We start from the raw sequence: 20628 nt of genomic DNA, 5'->3' as shown, positions 1-20628 counted from the left end.
GGGTCTCTACATGCGCTATTCAATGTATACAGAGGACTACACATGCAGTACATGTAAGTATGTGTCTACACATGCCCAAAACAATACCTATATATGAACACACATAGATTACTTTGTGCCTCCCCACACCTACATAGCATGCACATCTACCTAGGTAAAACCCACACAATTTTGCTCATCATTACTGTGATTCTAGAACTGAATGTTAGAACATTGACCACAGTTGCCCTTTATTCTTGTGTGTCTTTCAGTATCTTCCTTCACTTTGGCCATGTTGTGCTGCCTACCCCCCATTGTGTCCTGCCTTTCCGTTCCTCAGAATAAATATGAGTCTAGTGGCTAGTAAGTCTTTTTCCTTCATCCCCCCCACCCCCCAATTCATCTCTAGAGGCCATCAAAGAGCTTGCTGTGTGTAAACCTATTGTGGGCCTTTTACGGAAGTGAAATCATATAATGTTTGCCATTTTGTGATTGGCTTATGCATTCAACACAATGTCTTCCAGGTTCATTCATCCATGTTCTCAAAGATGTTTCTGTGGACCCTTACTGCTTTATCATTGCATAATAATCCACCATAAGTATTTACCACATTTTGTGTATCCATTCACTTGTTAATGGACTTGAGGGCTCTCTCCATTTTTTTTTATTCTACTCGTTCTTGTGGATGGTGCTATGATGAACATGGGCATGCATTCTGCAGCCGTCTAAGACATACCGCCTCTACCGTCTAGACATACCATCGTGGCAATCAAAAAAAAGTGTACCCAGAGGTCATGAAATTTCTTCCATGGGGCAAAACTGGAAAACATCCTTTTAAATGGTATGAGATAGTGTGTTGAGCTACATGTTTTTAAAAGCATAAAGCACATATTTCTTTTGGGAAACCATAGGCCTGTGAATGCCTCCGTATAGAAGAGGCACGTTGGTTGGGAGCTCTCCTTGCAGTCTTTTTCCCATGGGAATCATTATGACTCCGGTAAATTGCTCCCTAAATTTCATCTGTCACCTGCACTCCTGCTCAGATGCGACAGCAGCCTACTGAAATTGATTTTGGTGTCAGCAGCCGAGCAGGAATTCAGAACAAACGTGAAAGCCTCCTTTCTGCAACTCGTCTCTACCCTCCGTGTTACTTGAGACTTGCTAGGCCCTAATGATATTCCGGCGTGGCCCTGCTGACATTTCTTTTGCTTTAATTAAAACTTCTGGAGGCTTCAGGACACTGCCAGAGTGGCCTCATCCATCAGCAACCCCGATAAATAGGCAAGTGGGTCCCCATTTGTGTTCCTGCCACCCCACGCATGGGATAGCTGGGAACGCTGTGGTCATTTCCACGTCCCCCCACCCCTGCTTGACACTGGCCCAGGTCTTTCTCTTTCAGCTCAGCTGCCGGACCTCAAGCCCGTGCTTTGGGGGCTGCTGCTGCATTCATTTCATTATTAAGTGACTGCGATGTTGGTGTGGGTGGACTGGCTTCCCGTTGAAGCCATAAATTAGGAGACACGAAATGCGGCACTGTCTTTTTTGTTATTGTTATTATTATTTATCTCTGCTCCCCCCCACCCCCACCCTGCTGACACTACCGTTTCTGGGTGCAAAGCCAACCCCCACCCACTCCCGGCCACCACAGGGTTGTAAGTCTCAGACAATAGAGGCCAGTGTCTGGCCGTCATTGGCAGACCTGTCCAGGGCCAGGGGAATGACACCATGATATATCTTCTTAGTCTGCAGCTGGGAGGGGGCATGGAGAGCACAAAGGGTCTGCCTGAGGTCACTAGGGGAAGGCCGAGGAGAGAGAGCTATTGATTTCCAATCGAAAAAGAAATGAGAGTGGCTCTCTAGAACAGTGGGATCTGCCAGCCTCGCTGGCCTCAGGTGATGGTCTCTCTGGACCAGGGGAGGCGGGCAGCGAGGGACTTCCCGTGGCAGGGCAGTGTCTGGGCATTGCTCTTCTGTTCCTGCCGGACCCTTTCCCTCAGGTAAAGGAGGGAAATCGTGACGTGCCAAATGCTAATGCCTCGCCTTCTGTTAGCTCCTTCCCGTAGGCCTGCAGGGCTCACTCCAGCGTATTCTGTCGCACTTGGAAAAGAAAACAGACACAAATATCTCCGGGAGCAAAACACTGGAATCGAACCACATGGCCTCTTCCCCCTGTTGCAGTGCAGTGATAGTCGTCGGGTGGCACAAGTGATGGCCCTGCTGACATTTCTTTTGTTTTAATTAAAACTTCTGGAAGCTTGAGGACACTACCAGAGAGGCCTCATCCATCAGCAACCCCGATGAAGAGTCAAGTGGGTCCCCATTTGTGTTGCCGACCTAAAGGCTGATGGCTTCAATGCACCCCGTGGCCCGGCGGAAGAAACAGCTGCTGGCCTGCTTCAGTGACGGTGACAGCCAAGAAAACCCTGTGGAGCAGTAAGTCACACTGTGACACTCCCGGCATGGCCACCATGTCACCACGATGCCACCAGGGCTCCTCTTTTGACTGGAGTTGAGAATAAATGCGATTCGAGGCTTGGAGGGCTTTCTTCCTGGTGGCCATCACTGACCCTGAAGATAAAGGAAGATTAGGGTTCCTCACAAGAACAGTCTGACTGTCGACTTCCAAAACATCAGCCCCTGGAAACGCTCTGTGGAGTGCAGTCCTGTGACACACATGGTCACCTGGGGTCACTGTGAATTGGAATCGACTCAACAGTGGTGGTGTGTTGGGTGGGGGGTGGGGAGCTGGAGAGGCAAGGGCATGCATGTAGCTATTCCCTTCCTTTGGACCCAGTCTGTCCGGGGGTTTACCCTCCCCAAATTTAAGGTACAAGAGCCCTGAACGATTGTGGTGATTAGACCAGAGCCAGTAAGATCCTCATTTTCTGCTCACTTTTGTGGGCAGGTGGGGAAGCGGGAGGGAGGGACGGTCACTGGGAAATGTGTTCTTGGCTGAAGGCCACGGCCCAGAAGCTGGTTCTGCTGCTTTTTGAGCTCCCGTCAAGCCCTCGGCATGTCTGCCTCGTCACTGCTGTCCCTTCAGCTGTGCGTGCCGTTCCTGGGTACAGGCTTTAGGCTCCCTGCCATAGACTCTGCATATATTAACTACTGTCTGCTAAAAATTGTGGTGATTTGATTTTTGCCCCCTTAATCATCCATTTTAATTTATAAACCGAGACAAACTGGCAAACCACGAAGACTGAGGCATCCTGGTATCTAACAAAGAAGAATTACACACGGTTTTTTCTTCCCCATCCCCTGTCTGAGCAAACTTCAACTCCCTGCTAGCCCACCCTTCAGCATCTCCTGCCACTCAGGGAGCGAAGCGGAGGAATTCACAGTGCCTGGTGGAAAGCGGCAGAGCTGTTGCTGGGGAGCTGGCCCGTGTCAGTCCCTGGTTTCATCTTGTCACAGGGACTGTCAGCAGTGATGGCTGCTTCCCAGCTCGTGGGAGCTCTAGGCGTAGACACTGGCCACGCCCCGTGAACACTCATGCTCCTTGATCACAGCGAAGTTTGGAGGATTTTCATCACCATTTTTAATTCACCTCTTGCCTCAAGACATGCTGTAACAAAGAAAGGTGGTGTCCTTGAAAAGCCTCCAGATAGATATATCAGAACCAAACTGTAAGCTTAACTGCATCAGAGTTCACACTCCATCATTGTTCTAGCTCAGTGGTAAAGCTGGCAGCAACTTCCAGTTCCTCTGTTACCTGTAGACTGGAAAAGTGAAAACGGCCTCTTTATTTAGAATGATTCCATCCACTTAAACTCATCTTTTAACCTCTTGTTTATGAATCAAAAATAGGGTGTAATCCCTTCCAACAATCCCCACTCTCTTTCGTCCACCTACTTTGGGGCTGGATGGAAAGGTGGGAATCTGTTGGGAAAGCAGTATGGCCATGAGGATGATCTTGACTGAGAGCCTAAATACACCCCAAGTCCCATTCGTTCAATCAGTCAGCCACTCGGCAATTATTGCCTCGCTCCCTGCTAGGCCAAGGCTGTGGGGGGTGTAGAGGATGTACGTGTCGGATCCATTCCCATGTTTTGTTAATTAAACTTCGGAAGATCCTTGACTCTCTATCTAGTTCCCACTCTCGGTTATTTCCGTCCCAGGCCTTCTCGTCATTGTCTCTCGGCTGGACTACGTGTCTTATGAAGTGTGATCCTCCCAGCAGCTTTTCTTGCTTTCTCAATTCTCAACCCTGCCTGTAGCATGTTCTTTTCAAAACGCAAACTTGATGGCTTTACTTGCATGTTTCAAACCCTTCCCTGACTGCCTTTTTCACTTAACATTCGGTAGGAAATATTTCACATTCACATTGAGAACACGCATACTGATAGATGTAACTGATGATAGATAGTATTGAAGTAGGAAGGCAGAGATAGATATATAGATAGAGTTCAAAGTAGGTAAGAAGGAAGGAAGGAAGGAAGATGGAGTTTAAGGTTGCTCTCAGAGTCAGCACCTGTAGGGATTGAAGAGGGTAGATTAAGACAGAAGAAGGATTTGGACTTCCGAGCAATTGCAGCAAGGCCTCAGTCAAATCCAGAAGGAGCTCTGTGGCAGGAATGACCCATGATGACATAAAGGGACTCTACCTCTCATTCCTGTGTCAACAGACGCTGCTTTCAGGACTGATTGCTTTAGGCAGGACATCTGACCTGGGTTGGGGCAGCTCCCTTTGGCTAAGATTAATCCCTGGAGAGAGATTCAATTGAGAGTTGTCAGTTGCCAATCCTTGCAGTAGACTCTAGAGGGTGGAGTACCTCAGTCCTGAAGGAGGGACCTGGATGGCATGCCACTGCGCCACCACAGTCCACCCCTTGGGATGCTCAGCGCCACTTACTTTGTAAGTTCCTGACTGAGGTCTTTTCCTAGTCAAAGTTACAAATAGACAGTAAGAACTACAGGCCCTGCCACTGCATATGTTCTGAAGTGGAACCAGGACTCATCCTCTTCCTAGTCTACTACCCATGTTTAGTTCTCCTCACCCTTGGTTCATGTCTTTGCTGGTCTAGATGACAGAAATTTGGGCTTCCTCCTACCTACCTTCTTATCTCTGAGAAGTCTGCACTCCTGTTCACCAGGCCTGTCTTGGGCATGGCTGCTACGATGGTCAATTTACTGTAAACACACACACACACACACACACACACACACCACACAATTCAGCAGCACTTTAAAAGACTGGTCTTCTACAGCAGGAGGGTAGAAATGTCTGAGGACCATGCTCCCAGGCATTCATTATCATATGAAAAGATGGAATAGAGCTCTGGGCCCTCTTCTGAGTAGGAAGCTGTGACCCTGGGGCCTGGCATAAGGATTTCTGAGTGGACACCCTTGAACCCCAGGTCCCCTTGAGCCCAATGAGCCTGCCTGGTGATAGTCATAGCTTGTTCAAAGACAATGCAGAGCTGTCTGTGTTGCAAGGCAGTGTGCACACGCACTCGGGGTTTGACCTTCTCTCCCTTGTGATGTACATGCGTTGCTGTTAGGAGGTGAAGAATAACCCTTAGCAACAGCCATCTGATTCCATTACAAAAATTTACATTTACCACTAGGACCTCAAAAGTCAGAAATATTGTACTAACTAGTCTGTTCCCATCCACCAGTGGCCAGGTCTCCACTAGTGAACACTTGACGGTTACTTTGCTACAGCATGCCAGGAGCTGTGGATGTGCCAGCTGGCACTGATGAAGGGGCTGTCCTGTACACCTAGTTCTAGAACTGGCTTCCTTGTGTCATGACCATCCTCAACACCATTTTAGGGAGGGCTCTCCTGGAAGCTCGGAGTGCTGATGGCATCATGGATGCTTGCCCTAGGTTGGTGGTTCGACTCTATCAGGCAGTCCCTGGAGAAAGATGTGGCCAGCCTTAAAAGATAGACAGCCTTAAAAACCCCATGAAGCAATTCTCCCCTGTCCTCTGGGGCCCCATGAGTTAGAATTGACTTAATAGTAGTGGGTTTGGAGTACCTGTAAACATACTGAAACGGACATTTGCATCAGCATTTTTACTGGGGAGCACTCAGTGTCTACCCTTGCAAAGGCAGTAGAATTGGGGAAAGGATGGAAATTTAACTGCAATGCAGTCTCAATCAAGCCGCAACCTCCACCAAAGAGGTCAGGAGCTGGTGCTGGAAATGGAATGATTTTTCAGAATGTGCCCACTTTAAGACTGGGAGCTGGGTCTTCATCCTCATGTATCTATTAGCCCGTCGTTATCTTTGGTGTCCTGGGGGAAGAATCATGAGCCTGTTGCTGTTGCTGTTAGATGCCATCAAGTCGGGGTCAACCCATAGCCACTCTGTGCCCAACAGAAAGCACCATTACCGGGTCCTGCATCGTCCTTACAGTTAGTTGCTCCTGTGCTCGAGCCCGTGGTTGGGTGACCTGAGTGAAGGCGACGGAACTCGTGGCTGAAGCCAATTCTGAGAATGGCTCTCAGCTAAGAGCCTCCAGGCCTTCAGTCCTGAAGGGGGAAATCTGGGCAGTTCACTACAGCATCGATGACTGACAGACACATCTGTAGGTCGGTAGTTGGACGTGAGGGGAAACAATGGGTCCACAGTACAACAGCTGTCGTGACTACGTGCTGTGTGCTCAATATTCCACTTCTTTTTTTTAATGGTTCTTGTGACACATATTTTGGAAATCACAGCTCTGGCCGTGGTCAGTGGCGATCGTGTAGGTAGACATGGAAGCACGATGGTGGGACACTCGTCTGCCGCTGGGGAATTGAAGGTGGCTTCCTCGTCCATTTGAGATCTCACCTGAACTAAACCATGAAGGAGCATGAGCCGCTCTGGCTGCGTGCGAGATTCCCGGTGGACAGGGGGATGGAGGTGGGGGTAGGTAAGGCGTCTACATTTTCCACAGCGCTGGTTGGCTTGTGGGTGCTCCGGGGGGACACAGATTTGTTTTGCTGACCTACAAATGACAGTACTCTCTCTCCCAGGCTAGCCTCAGGCTAGCTGCGCCAAAGCCATCTTGCTGTTCCTCTGAAAATAACATCATAATGGAGCTGAGGCTGGCCAGAAGATTGTTGTTTTCTCCCGGCCATCATGGGAGGGAGGAGGTAAAGGAAGGGTGGTAAAATGCTGCGGGGCTTGATGGATTCGGCTTCCAGCGAGATGTTGAATTGTTGAGGACAGAGCAAGAATCAACGTAGGTCTTTTTGGTCAAAAGTGAAACAACATGGCTAGTTTTAAGACCGGGAGCCGGGGTGTGTGTGTGTGTGTGTGTGCAAATTTGTGAGTGTATCTGAGGACCAGGTTGAGCCACCACTGAGTAACCCCAAACCCAGAGCATTCCCCTTTAGAGGTCCCGATGGCCGATGGTGTCGTGGTTGCACGTTGGGCTGCTAACCGCAAGGTCGGCAGTCCAAAGCCGCCAGCCACTCCATGGGAGGAAGAGGAGGCTTTCTACTCCCATAGGGAGTTGCAATCACCCATGGGGGCAGTTCGACCCAGTCCGAGGCTTGCTGAGTCAGAATGGACTTGCGGGCAGTGCGTTTGCTTCCCTTTGGCCCGCCTCCTTCCTCGGGATGTGCTCGCTATACTTTGGCACTTGGCCTGATAGTGGGCTTTGGGTTCCACTTGGCCATCAGTGTTGTGTCTCGAAATGTTGCTGCTTCAACTCAGCGTTGCTTCATGTTGGTCACCTCAGTAGAAAACCCACAGTACATGTACGTCTCAGGCACGGCTCTGCACCTGCCATGGTGACGAGGTATGTTCTCAAGTTTTTGTGGAGCAATGGCTGTCGAAGGAGACATGTCCTTGAAGTTTTCCTGCTCCCCTTTGAAATGCGTCCTGTTGGGGTGTTGGGGAAGTTCATTTTAAGTCCTTAGCTGAAGTGGTAGTTAAGGTGGTGTCCGTATGTGTACCTTTGAGGTCCCTGATGAATGGAAATCCATTCACATGGTGAGGGATGGCAGTGGCCCTTTGAAATGCCCTTATCGTGATGAGTCAGCCTGCAGCTGTGGCCCTGCCTCAGAAAGCCAACAAAGGCTTTATAAATGCAGGCCTGTGTGATAACACGCGGAGCATTCAATATTAGACCCACATCAAGTCAAACAAGAAGGTTGTGTGTTTTTGTTTTTGCAAGTACTTTTAAAATTTTAAATATAAGAATTTCTCATTTAGGACCCAGGTGGTAGAACTCGGGTAGAGGAGGAAAAGCATTCTTATTAGCTGTGAGACTTTGGCCTCCTTTCGGAAGGGTGGCGATTTAGCTGGGCACCTCCGGGGCGCTTTCTCTGCCATGTCTGTGTGCTTTCAGAAAGCTCTCTCTAAACGCTGTCTTAAACCATGACAGGCCTCCAGTGCCTAGTGATCTTTCCACAAAGTCCACCATCACCTGGATCCTAACTTGGCTTGACATTCTCTCATGATGTAAAGAGCAGTGCTCTCCTGCGCCCTGCCCGCCCCCAAGCCCCCTCCCCCCATCGAAGCTCGACAGCTCAGCAGCCCTCCTGTTCCAGGCGCTCTCTGCCTGGGATGGAGCTGAGACTGTTCATTGTTCCACCTCCTGGATCTCCTGTCCCCAAGGTGCATTACTTAGTCATCTGTCACAAATGTTATGTCAGCTGGGAGAGAAATATAAAATGCAGGGGAAAGAGGTGATTTTCTGTTCCAGGGTTCCCTTCAGTGACATCATAGTGGTTATTTAAAACAAAATAGACCCATTTAAAAAAAACTGGGAAAAAATAATCCTTCCTGCCTGGAGTTCAAAAGATAGGTATTAACATATGTCTTCTGAACCCAGACCCTTCCGTGCCTCGAGTTGGAAATGTAATGTGTCTTGTCTCCTTTCTCCTCCCTGCCTTGGGCTAGATCTGCTCGGCTGCCCAGGCTGCTGATGGAAAGAACTGGGTGCTGAGGTGCCCTGTCATGAACTGCAGGCTCTTTGCCTCTCGTGGAGGGAGAGCTTACTGCAGCGTTGGGCAGAGGTGCCTCAGGGGCTGCCACGGGGGAAGAGATACCATCAGGAGACATACCCCCGTGCTCTGGTGGCCAAGCCCCGGTGTGAGCCAGGGCTTCCACCTACGGTGTCTTGTGGCGAAAAGATTCTACTGCCAAGGAAGTCAAAGCAGAAGGAGAGAAGCTGGGGAAGGAGGGTGAGCGGACCAGGAGCGGCAGAAACACAGAGAAGGAAGAGGGAGGGTACCTTCAAACCCCTGACGCGCTCAATGCGTGTGTCTCTTGCAGACATGCGGTAACATTGACCTGGGAAATGCTTCTTATGTGTTGGCACCGGGTGCTCACACTGCCCGCCTGAACTAAAGTCCTTTATTTCATTCTTCTTTATAGGGTCGTCATGTCAAAACGGGCCAGCTCGCAGCCATTAAGGTCATGGACGTCACAGGGGTAAGGTACCTTTATCTTGCTATCTCCATAGCTGTAGTCTAAGGAGTCGAGAAGAGGGTGGTGGAAACAAAGGTACATTGAAAGGCTCTGGGAAGAATGATTTTTCAGAACAATTCTCTTTCCCAACATCTAAGCTCTCTCTCTACCCATGCATAAGAAAAAGAAGCAAGCGTGTTCCCAAACTGACAGCGAAGACCATGGGTGAATCATCCTAATGAATTAGATACCTACACACTGCCTGTTGCACTTAGAATGAATAATATTTGCTGATAATTTACATAAGCACAACCACGGATATTTGCATATGAGACAGAGCAAGCATTTCAAGGTATTAACAGAATAATGTGGAGATTACATGGAAGAGATGGGTCTTAACGGTTTCCCCAAAGGTTCATCTAACACTGGAGTTGACAAGAATTTGGATAGCTCTGAAATCCTAGTGGGATAGTTAACCTAAATATTTCCCCAAATAACATAGTACTGGCCAAATTATCACAACAGTCACACACGCTGACTCTATTAGAGCAAGGGGCAGCAGAACGTTTGCCTGAGGAGCGAGAGAAACTTCACGTACGGATTTAGTGTTTCCGCTCCTTTCCACTAAGGCGAGTTAAACTACTTCAATGCGTCTCTCAAGAGTAGAGAGCAGAAATTAGACTTCAAAGGATTTACTGGACATCAAAGACATGTTAATAATTTTGAGTGTCCTGGAGATTTCTTCTGAAGTGTCTGCCTGGCGTACATGAAGCAAAAGTCCAAAGCCTTCCATTCGACCAAGAAGTGGTGGATCCAATGTAAACAGACACTGAAGGACGAGTCGCACAAAGGTGTCAGGAATCTGTATACACCCAATCTGCCTGCACGTCCAGCTCGCGTCTCGCTCCTTTCTGCCCCCGTTGGTTGTCTGTGTTAAGTACAGGGTATGTGGCGGGTCCGTTTCAGTAATTTTAATTTATGCCACACAGTGTACTAGCTTCCTTGCTTATTATTCATCTCCCACCCACAGACTTACCTGAGTCCTTCTTCCTACTAAATATATCTAACCTCTCTCTGTCACTGAGCCAATGCGGCCTCACAGCGACCCCCGATGGGGTTCCGAACTGTAACTGGTTATGGGAGTAGAAAGCCCAGTCTTTCTCCCCAGGACCTGCTGGTGGTTTCGAATTGCCGACCATGCAGACTGCAGGCCAACTTGTAACCACTACACCATCAGGGATCGTGTGTGTGTGTGTGTGTGTGTGTGTGTGTGTGTGTGTGTGTGTGTTATAAATATATCACTACTTGGATAAGGTCATTTTTCTTTCCCTTTATCCTAAATAGGAATTCTAATTTCAACCCCCCAATAACCATTTACTGGACAATTACTGAATAAGAAACTGCATGGACATGATATCCATTAGGCTTAGGTTCTACCCCTAAGCAAACAACAGCAAACCCCAAATAATGGGCCTTCAACATGACAGGGAGCCCTTGTGTGGTACAGGATGTGCTTAACTGCCAGCCAACAATTGGCAGTTGGCGTTCACTCAGAGGCCCCTCCGAGGACAAGTCCAGCGATCCCCTTCCCAAGGTCAGAGCCATGGAAGCCATAGGAGGCAATTCTCTCTTCATGTGGCATTTCCATGACTTGGCAACAACACGAAGAAGGATCGCTGAGTCCCTAGGTGGCACAAACAGCCAAGCAGTCAAAACTCAAATCCACCCAAGGTTCCTCAGAAGCAAGACCTAAATGATATGCTTCCAAAAGTGCATAGCCCTGAAAACCCAACGGAGACCCATTCTACCCCGCACACACAGGGCACTCACACACATCTGGTTCGGGTTTTTGATCATGTGTGGCATAGTGAAGAATCCTAGTACATTTTTTAATACCAGCGGCACACATTTAGGAAGGTTGATAGTTTGCAAAGCATGAGAGACGTTTCTTACTGACCGGTGTGCCCAGGAATGTACAGCAACAAAGACGTTTCTCTCTTTCTGCTGCTCGGTTCTAACGCACGGCTTCCCCACTGAAGGGCACTTCAAAGATGACGATGTTGACGATGGTTCTCTGATTCCCCTGGCAGGCAAACAACAGTCACAATAACATCAAATCCCACAGGACCACACACCATTTTCTTGGTATTCCAACTTCCATGGACTAGACTGGATGCCGGGGAAGCTAGGGAATGTCATCTAATGTGTAGTTCCCATTCAAACTGGAAAAGAAAGTGGAGCATGGATATTGGGTAGTCAGGCGAATCTGACACAAAATTCAAGACAAAATACAGTCTCCTCGTAGAAACCCATTGTACGCAGGTAAACCTTATTACCTGCTTGTTGTAAGCCATTTTACAAAATTCTAGCCAAAGACAAATCCAAATGTGTCTTGCAACTCTGTTGAGTCACGCTACTGCATTTCCCTGGGATTGGGTAGGATCGCCACACAATGACATGCTCTTGGCACTTAGACAACTGATGGTGGTGGGTGCAGTCCAAGACATTCACGCCGTTGAGAATGTTCAATTGTGTGGTTCTGTGGAACTGTGGGTACATGCCAAGGATCCTTCATCCCACGAACGACTTCGTGACTATTTTCTCATTTCTCTTGAGATAGGTACAGCTCTCCCACAATTCTAGATACACTGGGGAATCGTTTCATCGCAGACAATGCACGCCTTGTGTAGTGGCGGCATCGTTCCCTGCTGCGGTGGCTTCCCAGATTTGGTCAGCGCTGACCTTCTGTCTTCACAGGGCCTTCAGCAGGAAGCATCCGTGGGGTGTCCTGTTACCAGTAGTACCCGAGACCGCATCAAATGACTTCCATGTCACCCTCCTTCCACATCTCGTCAACATCAGATTTCTTTTGTGACACTCACGTGGCGCCCCTAGAAAACAATCTATTTCATTTTGCCTTGTCTTTTGTGTATTCGAGAATGCTGCAAAAGCTTTTTACCAATGGTTATGATCGAGCTAGTTGTAGCTGCTCTGTTATAAACGGAGATGAATTCCCCAAGGTCATCTTGTTCACTGTCAGTTAGGACCTCCTCCAAAGTTGCTGTCGTTTATTGCCATGAAATTGATGAAGCCATGAGCTTGAAATCAACTTATTAAATCGTTTTCCTAAAATTCTATCCTACTTTTTTTTTTTTCAAAAAGAGAAAACAGACACTGGATATTATACGTCCCTTTTGATGATAGAGTTGACACTTGCTGCCGTGGAGTGGAGACACGTCTAAGTTGGATACCATGTGTCTCTGAACGAATGCTGACACTCAGAGCCAGTCTGACACTCTGGTTCCTGAACGCTCCGGGTGAATCTTTCGATCTCACCTCTCCTTGGGGAGTCCCTCGGCCGGGATGTGTGATCTCCACATTTTCCTGGACCCTTTCATGACCAGCGGACCCTCGTGGGCAGTGTTTCTCCAAGAGGCTCCAAGCATCTGCACCCCGCTTCTCCAGTGCATACTGAGTTAAGATGATGAGGGAATTTAAACTTTAAAGCTATTTCTTTTTAAATAAGACTGATTTTTTTAATTAAAAAAAAGCTTACAGACTAAGCAGAAGTCACCTGATAATAAGATGGTTGCCTTTCTCCCCTTCTCTTTCACCTCACCATGGCCTGGTGAGAATGGCCCCCAGGAACCCCAGGCTCAGGCCCTCATTGCCTCATTTGCATGAATCCCAGCATGGAGTGCCCACCAGCTGTGAGAGGGCTCACTTAGGTCATCCCCCACCCCTAAGCCAGCCCCTGTTTCTCTTCAGACGTGTCCGCGTCGGGTGCCTACCCCAAGGTGGTGCGTTAGGCGGGTTGATGGCGCACAGGAAAGCCTGGGACTCTTACGCAGAAAGGAACGGAAGGATGCTGTGTTGGCAAACAATGCTCCTGTCGTGGGGACGCATTTTTTTGAAATTGATTTGCTTCTTATGTCAAGTGCCACTCTTTGGATTTTAATTTTTTTTCATTTGAAAACCTGATAGTAGTTAGCATTGATGGTCAGCACACACGATACACCAAAAGCTTGGTCTTTTCAAAGCACCCAGAACTGATAACCTCCCTTTGAAAAGGCAGTCCTTTAAAGACCGACAGAACCCGCAGGTCTCCATGAGTCGGAAACAATTGGACAGTTCCTAGGGCTTGTGCTTTGTTTGTTTGTTTGCTTTTAACACTGGTGGAGGGCTCATTAGGTGCCGGGACGCTGGAAAATACTTTCGCATATATTTCATTTTCATCCCTAAGTAACTTATAGAAGAGTGTCATTATTCGCCCCAGTTTAGAGATGATGAGATCTGATACAGTGAGGTGAAATATCTTATTCAATGTATCATAGTGATTATATGATGGAGGAAAGATTTCAATCTGAGCAGTATAACTCCATCCGTAAAACCCATTCTCTTAGTCACATTGGTGGAAGTGTTCAATTCATTGAGAGAGCCATTTTTAGTCTACTTAGTGTAGATTCTCCCCGCTGCTTAGTCAACAAACATATACTGAACACCTACTTTATGATAAACCTCCTGAAAAATCAAACACGTTGACATTGAGTAGATTCCAACTCATAGCAACCTCTTGTAAGGTTTCCGAGGCTATAAATCTTTATGGGAACAGTCTCCTCTTTCTCCTACAGAGCTGTCGTGGGTTTGAACCATTGACCTTGTGGTTAGCAGCCCAAGGCTTACCCAACAGTACCCCAGAATTCTTATTTTATGATAAATCAATACTCATTGCAATAGAGTCCATTCTGGTGCATCGCGATCCTATAGGACAAGATAGAATTGCCTCTTTGGGTTTCTGAGCCTCATCTTTCTCCCGTGGAACAGCTGCGAGGTTCAAACCATGGACCCTGTGATTTGCAGCTCCGTGCCCCAGGGATGGATGCCTTACTTTATTTTAGGCACTGGAGATTCAAAGATGCAAACAGTAATCCTTGCCCGGAGGAGAACTCATAAGAACACAACCCTGACTTAAATCTTTATAAGTGAAGGTTATAAATTTCATCATGAAGTTTTAAAATGTATAAATAGAGACACTCAGAAAGTTGATAGGACATTAAGGGGCAGTAACTAAAGTCCAAGAAGACAGTCATCAAGTGGTTGTTCCTGGCCACAGAATCATGGTGTGTGACCTGGAAACCATGTGTAGTTTAGTTTGGACATTTTGCTGATACAAAAAATCATGCAAAACACAAGCAGGAAGCAAAAACTACGACAGAAATGACTAGACAAAGCATAGAGAAACCTCCGTCAAAAAGAAGGCAGGGAATATAAAAAACTGAAACAACTTTAAAATGGGTCAAAGGGAGATCAAATGATAAAGTATTACATTTTAACCTAACTACATCTGCCGTCACCGACTTTGCAGTGCTCTGTCTGATCGCAAGCTATTCACTTCTCTGGACGATATTCAGAGGGGATTCGCTGGAGGCTTACTCCACATGGGGACCCTAAACATGGGTCTGGGGCTTCCACTGTCATCCGTAGCCTTCTGCAAACTGGATGATCATAATTCAAGCTCTGAAACCATTATTCCTTCCTTTGGACTTGGGTTTTATGATTTATAATCCATGGATCACACAGGCTGGGGTACTTCTTCCATATAGATTTAGTTAGCACCTCCCATAGATGGTTGCTTGTTTTAAGGCAAGCCTTTAGTACCCCAGAGGCGATCCTTGCTATTACTTCTAGCCAGGCACCATCTGGTTCCTCAGCACTATTTGCTCTAGCACTCATCTCTTCAGTGGTCTCTTCATGAGGATGAGCACCGAACAGGGTCATGTCACTAGAACTTATTGTTCTTCCATTGAGGCTAGAATCAAGTGTAAGCTCAAAATCCATTTCTATACCCCTGGCTTATGCATATCTCTGGTTCATTTTAAAGATCTCATTATCATGTTATGAGAGAGAACATTATCAATCATTCCCGGGGGCATGAAGTAATTCTTTTAATAGTGTGATTAATTTAGCCAATGGTATAGAATTTAAAACACTGTTGAGAAAAGGAAATTATACAAGCATTGGCCGGCTTCAGAACACAATACGTGAATCGTTGACTTGTACAGATTAAATTCTTAAGTGTCTGGAAACGATTTACACAAACAGTGGGGGGCGGGCCACAGCAGCAACTCATTCACACGCATTTAGAAAGGCAGAAGTGCACTAAGCATTTCAGCCTGAAACCCAAGTCCCCCTTCCTTAAATCTGCTACAGGTGAGTTTGAAGTAAATCTCAGTTCACTTAAATGGGTTTTCACATCAAATCCTTCTGGTGTAGCGTCTGAAGGACGCTGTACATCTCAAAAGGACAAAGTCTAAAGGTGTCTATAGCAAACAGCCGGAGTCACCAAGGGCTGGGTAGAAACTGGGTCAAAAGTGTCCAATTAGGAACATATCCCGGGTGTAGTCTCCTCTTGCATTCTGTATAAGTATTATTAAGCATTTTTCCCCAAATGGGAGGTCGCTCCACCCAGGTTAGCCCCCACCAGAAATGTAACCTCCTTCTCCAAGAGATCCATGCCCCAAGGCCAAGTTTTTGTTTTTGTTTTACCATTCTCCATCTTTGGCAAGAGAGCAAGGAAGTAACTTCTGGTAAAACCACAGGAGAGAGCTTTGCCCACAGATAAAGGGCTCCAGGAATTCCGTCATACCCCTCTCCCCTTTTGGTTGTCAGGAACAGCTGAGGAGTGCACTGCTCCAAGATTAACTGATTGATTGCTGCTATCCAAGGGGTCCCGTTCAGGGAGGGTTAGGAGCCCTGCCTAGCATCTGAGTCTCAAAGAGCTTGGTTTTCATCCTCAACAAGACATGTTGGAATAAGGAGGAAATGCGTGTAAAATGGTAACAGGGCCCGCTATCCATGAGATGTAGCTGATCACTGCCACTGGTTTTAGTGAAAAGTGGTATTGCAACCTTCTGGTCGTCTCCTGATTCTCTTCCCAGAATACATACAAATCAAGGAAATTAATATGAAGCTCGAAGAGCCCTGCTGGAGCAGTGAGCTGGGCATTGCGCTGCTAACCACCAGGTGAGCAGTTCGAACCCACCAACTGCTCTGTGGGAGAAAGGTGAGGCTTTCTACTTCCACACAAAGTGACTGTCTCAGACACCCGCAGCACAGTCCTACTCCGCTGTGTGAGGTCACCATACGTCAGAATTGACTCAGTTGCAGGGAGCTGGGTCCTAAGCTACTCCACTTAAGGAGCACCAAGCTCACCTGCACACGTTTGAATGACTCCCTGACGTGGCCAGACCTGTAAAAAGACATGAGTGGCATTGTTGAGCTTTGTGGCCAGTGCTACATGTAGAACACATGAATGAGGTTCAGCAAGGACATGGGCAACTTCATTAGCTTTAGTTCCATTTTCCCACAGACTTCTTGAAGCCCTCCCATATTTCCAAGGAGAATGCCTTGAGAAATAGGATTCAGCACATTGTTTTTTATTTTTATTTTTTTAATCATTTTATTAGGGGCTCATACAACTCTTAGCACAATCCATACACACATCAATTGTGTAAAGTGCATTTGTACATTCATGGCCCTCATCATTCTCAAAACATTTTCTCTCCACTTAAGCCCCCGGCATTAGGTCCTCATTTTTCCCCTCCCTCCCTGTTCCCCCCTCCCTCATGAGCCCTTGATAATTTATAAATTGTTTATTTTGTCATATCATGTCCTGTTCAACGTCTCCCTTCACCCACTTTTCTGTTGTCCATCCCCCAAGGAGGAGGTCACATATAGTCCCTTGTAATCGGTTCCCTCTTTCCAACCCACTCTCCCTCTACCCTCCCAGTATCTCCACTCACACCACTGGTCAGTAGGGATCATCCATCCTGGATTCCCTATATTTCCAGTTCCTATCTGTACCAGTGTACATCCTCTGGTTTAGCCAGACTTGCAAGGTAGAATTCATATCATGATAGTGGGAGCGGGAAGGAAACATTTAGGAACTAGAGGAGAGTTGTATTTTTCATCGTTGCTACATCACACCCTGACTGGCTCATCTCATCCCCAAGACCCCTCTGCAAGAGGATCTCCAGTGGCCTACTAATGGGCTTTGAGTCTTCATTCCGTACCCCCACCCCCACCCCCATCATTCACTATGGTAAGATTTTTTTTGTTCTGATGATGCCTTATACCTGATCCCTTCGACACCTCGTGGTTGCATAGGCTGGTGTGCTTCTTCCATGTGGGCTTTGTTGCTTCTGAGCTTGATGGCCGCTTGATTACCTTCAAGCCTTTAAGACCCCAGACACTATACTTTTTGATAGCCGGGCACCATCAGCTTTCTTTGCCACATTTGCTTATGCACCCATTTGTCTTCAGTGATCCCTTCGACACCTCGTGATCACACAGGCTGATATGTTTTTCCATGTGGGCTTTGTTGCTTCTGAGCTAGAAGGCTGCTTGTTTACCTTAAAGCTTTTAGGACCGCAGACGCTATATCTTTTGATAGCCGGGCACCATCATCTTTCTTCACCACATTTGCTTATTCACCCGCTTTGTCTTCAGTGGTTGTGTCGGGAAGGTGAGCATCATAGAATGCCAATTTAATAAAAGTATTCTTGCTTTGAGGGAGTACTTGAGTGGAGGCCAATGTCCTTCCAGCACATTGTTTTTTAATTATTCTTCTGTTTTTCCTCTTTGGGGGGTGGGGAGTAGAAGCAGATGGAGGGGAGAACGAGTCCAGAGAAATGGAATAGTAGCCATGTAACGCATTACCGGTGGCCATAATTAGTTATGAGCTGAGGTGCAGGTCCTCACTAGCTACGACAGGCCCACAACATATGCTCCAACCAAATACTGGACCGGTGCCCTGTCACTCGGGGCTGTGACCTAAGGGTGTTTCCTTTGCCATGTCCCCTCAGAGCTAGTTTCACACATAAAAATCCTACAGTTAGGTGGGAAGGCTAGTTAGCACCTAATAATATTATCAAGAGGACGAACAGCCATGAGCAAAGTAAACTTGATGTGTCATTGATTGATTGCTTAGAATGTGCTTCATATAGGAACTCACTTAAGCCTCAAAACCACTGCCATCAGGGGCGCCTTGTTATTTTGACCGTCTTTCATATGTGAAATGGAAAGCACAGGACTCTTCTTTATCTCGCCCAAGTCCCACAGATAGCAAAGGGCAGCGTTAGAATTCAAATCCAGCCAATCAGGCTCCATCCAGACTCACCACATTTGCCGGAATGACAGGCGACCATGGCATCACAGGAACGGGGCTTCCATGTCACAGAGAGATCCTTGCAAATTGTATTCCTCTCCTTGCCAGTTGGCACCCTGGGCGCATTTCTTAACCTTTCTGCACCCAGTTTTCTTGTCTGTTATATGGGAGTGCAAACATGGCTATCTTGTTGAGAGGCTGAAACAGGCTCCCAGTGGGTCCTCCATCAGTCTTCTACCTGTCCGCCTTGGTGTGACAGAATGAACGAATGGGGGGAACCCTAGCAACACAAGTGAGGAGAGGATGTGGGGTGTTCGCTGATATGATGCCCTTGCATGAGTCTATGGGAATACATACTACATGGCACACGTGTATTGGGTAACAGGTACCATGTGTACCTAGTTTCACTACTTTAATTGCAGGGTTTTACACCTTACCTTAAAACAGTAGGCAGCTGCTGAAGTGAGCACTCTAGATTTAGGACGTTGAAAGCTGATTGCACACAATCCTTGCATTCGTTCATGCATGCCCCCAGACTCGGGTGAGAGCAGTAAACAAGATGGACATGGCATGGTCTCGTGAGGCCATGCTATTGGAAAGGCATTGGCCACACAGTTGAACCGCTATTCCATTATAGGTCTCCTAGACGTTCAAGGAGGCGTACAGGAAACTCAGAGAGAATCTGAGAAGGAATCTGACCTTCGTGGCTAGTCACTGTTTTCCAAGAAGGTCTCAGGTCCGTGGGAGCCGCAGGCTGGGCGGGCGGGGGCTAGCCAGGCGCAGGTATGGCAAAGGTCCTTTTGACTTTGTCACTTGACTTCCTCATTGTGGTTTTGGCTTTTCCTCCGCAAACACTGGAGGAGCACAGTTTGGCTTCCTTTTTTGAAAACGACCCTCCTTCGTCTGATTTCAAGAGTCCTGCCTTTAAGGCAGAAGGAGCAGGAGAAGCGCTTCACCTCTCTTTGTCCCCCACACGGAGCTTATCCCCATAAATGTGAGGTAGCCCTTGTCTATTATTATTGCAGAGGTAATTCACTCCACAGGAACACTGAGTGATAATGTACATATAAAAAGAAGAGAAACTATGAAGAGTGGAAAGTCAGACAAAGGAAAACAATATCCTAATTACAGGATACAGAGAACTTAGTAGACATTTTTTTTTTTTTTGTAGCCAGAACCAAAAAAAGAAATCATTATCAATTTGGTACTTCTTTATGCCATAGGTTCCCAAACCTATTTGGCTTACCACCTCCTTTTAAGGGAAAAACACAACTATTCCATGCTTCCACCCACCCCCATTCCTAACTATTAAAACCTTTTAAACTATAGCCCATAATATAGGTTAAAGTGTGGGTATCTACTTTTGCTCACCTGGGGGTCACCCACTTTGGGAAACACTGAACCATCAGAAAGAAAGTCTTTCCAATCCTTGTGGGCGGTTGCCTGCATTGTCAGTCTAAGACCCTGGAGACTCTAAAGCATCTAATTTATGACACACTGTAGCCAACTTGAATGACATCGCTGCTAAGGCTAAGCTTGATGGCTTCTGCCTTTCTTGAACCTGGGTCTTTTATGAAACTCATGGTTTTCTTGGGACTCAGGCCTCCGTACAGACTTGGATGTGAGAAAGATGCACAGGCTTGTGGTGTCTGCACCTACAAAGAGCACTGCTTTCTCAGAAGAGAGAGCAGGCTAGCTTCCTGGTAAAGATCACGGTACCAGTGGTCTTCGGATCGACTGTGACGCATGGCCACCCTGCATGTGACAGAGCAGAGCTGTGTTCCAGGGGATGCTCCCTGGCGAATTTTCAGAGCAGGTTTGCCAGGCCCTCCTTCCGAGACCCCTCTGGGTGCACTCAAAGTCCCAGCCATTCAACAAGCAGTTCAGCACATTAAGCCCTGAAAACTGCCGATCTCATCTCAGGTCTAACCTACTTTGGAAAAGTAATGGCTGTCCAACTCTGGCCACACTATTTGATCTTCCCTCAGCCAGTGTCTGTAAACGTGGCGAACACCAGGAGAGGCAAATCTAGTTATGTATAAGGTGTTGAGGACAATATTTAGAACAGGGTGCTTGGTGCCTGCTGTTGTTCTAATGATCACTGGTTGTCTTGCAGTCAGTGTCTCCTTTTTCT

The 20628-nt window shown here is 47.2% G+C and overlaps 1 protein-coding gene across 1 annotated transcript in view; it reads left to right on the top strand.

The window, feature by feature from the left end:
- Positions 1-20628, top strand: part of TNIK (TRAF2 and NCK interacting kinase) — a 445063-nt gene that overhangs the window by 257636 nt on the left and 166799 nt on the right. Inside the window, exon 3 of the mRNA XM_045297671.1 lies at positions 9296-9352. Within this exon, the coding sequence (XP_045153606.1) occupies positions 9296-9352 (57 nt within the window). The remainder of the gene's footprint in view (positions 1-9295; positions 9353-20628) is intronic.

The sequence above is a fragment of the Echinops telfairi genome, unplaced genomic scaffold (assembly GCF_000313985.2).
Source record: "Echinops telfairi isolate 266 unplaced genomic scaffold, ASM31398v2 ScPeMD7_7420;HRSCAF=8458, whole genome shotgun sequence".
Lineage (NCBI taxonomy): Eukaryota > Metazoa > Chordata > Mammalia > Afrosoricida > Tenrecidae > Echinops > Echinops telfairi.
The sequence above is the reverse complement of the archived record's forward strand: the minus strand, read 5'-3'. Positions and strand labels throughout refer to the sequence as shown.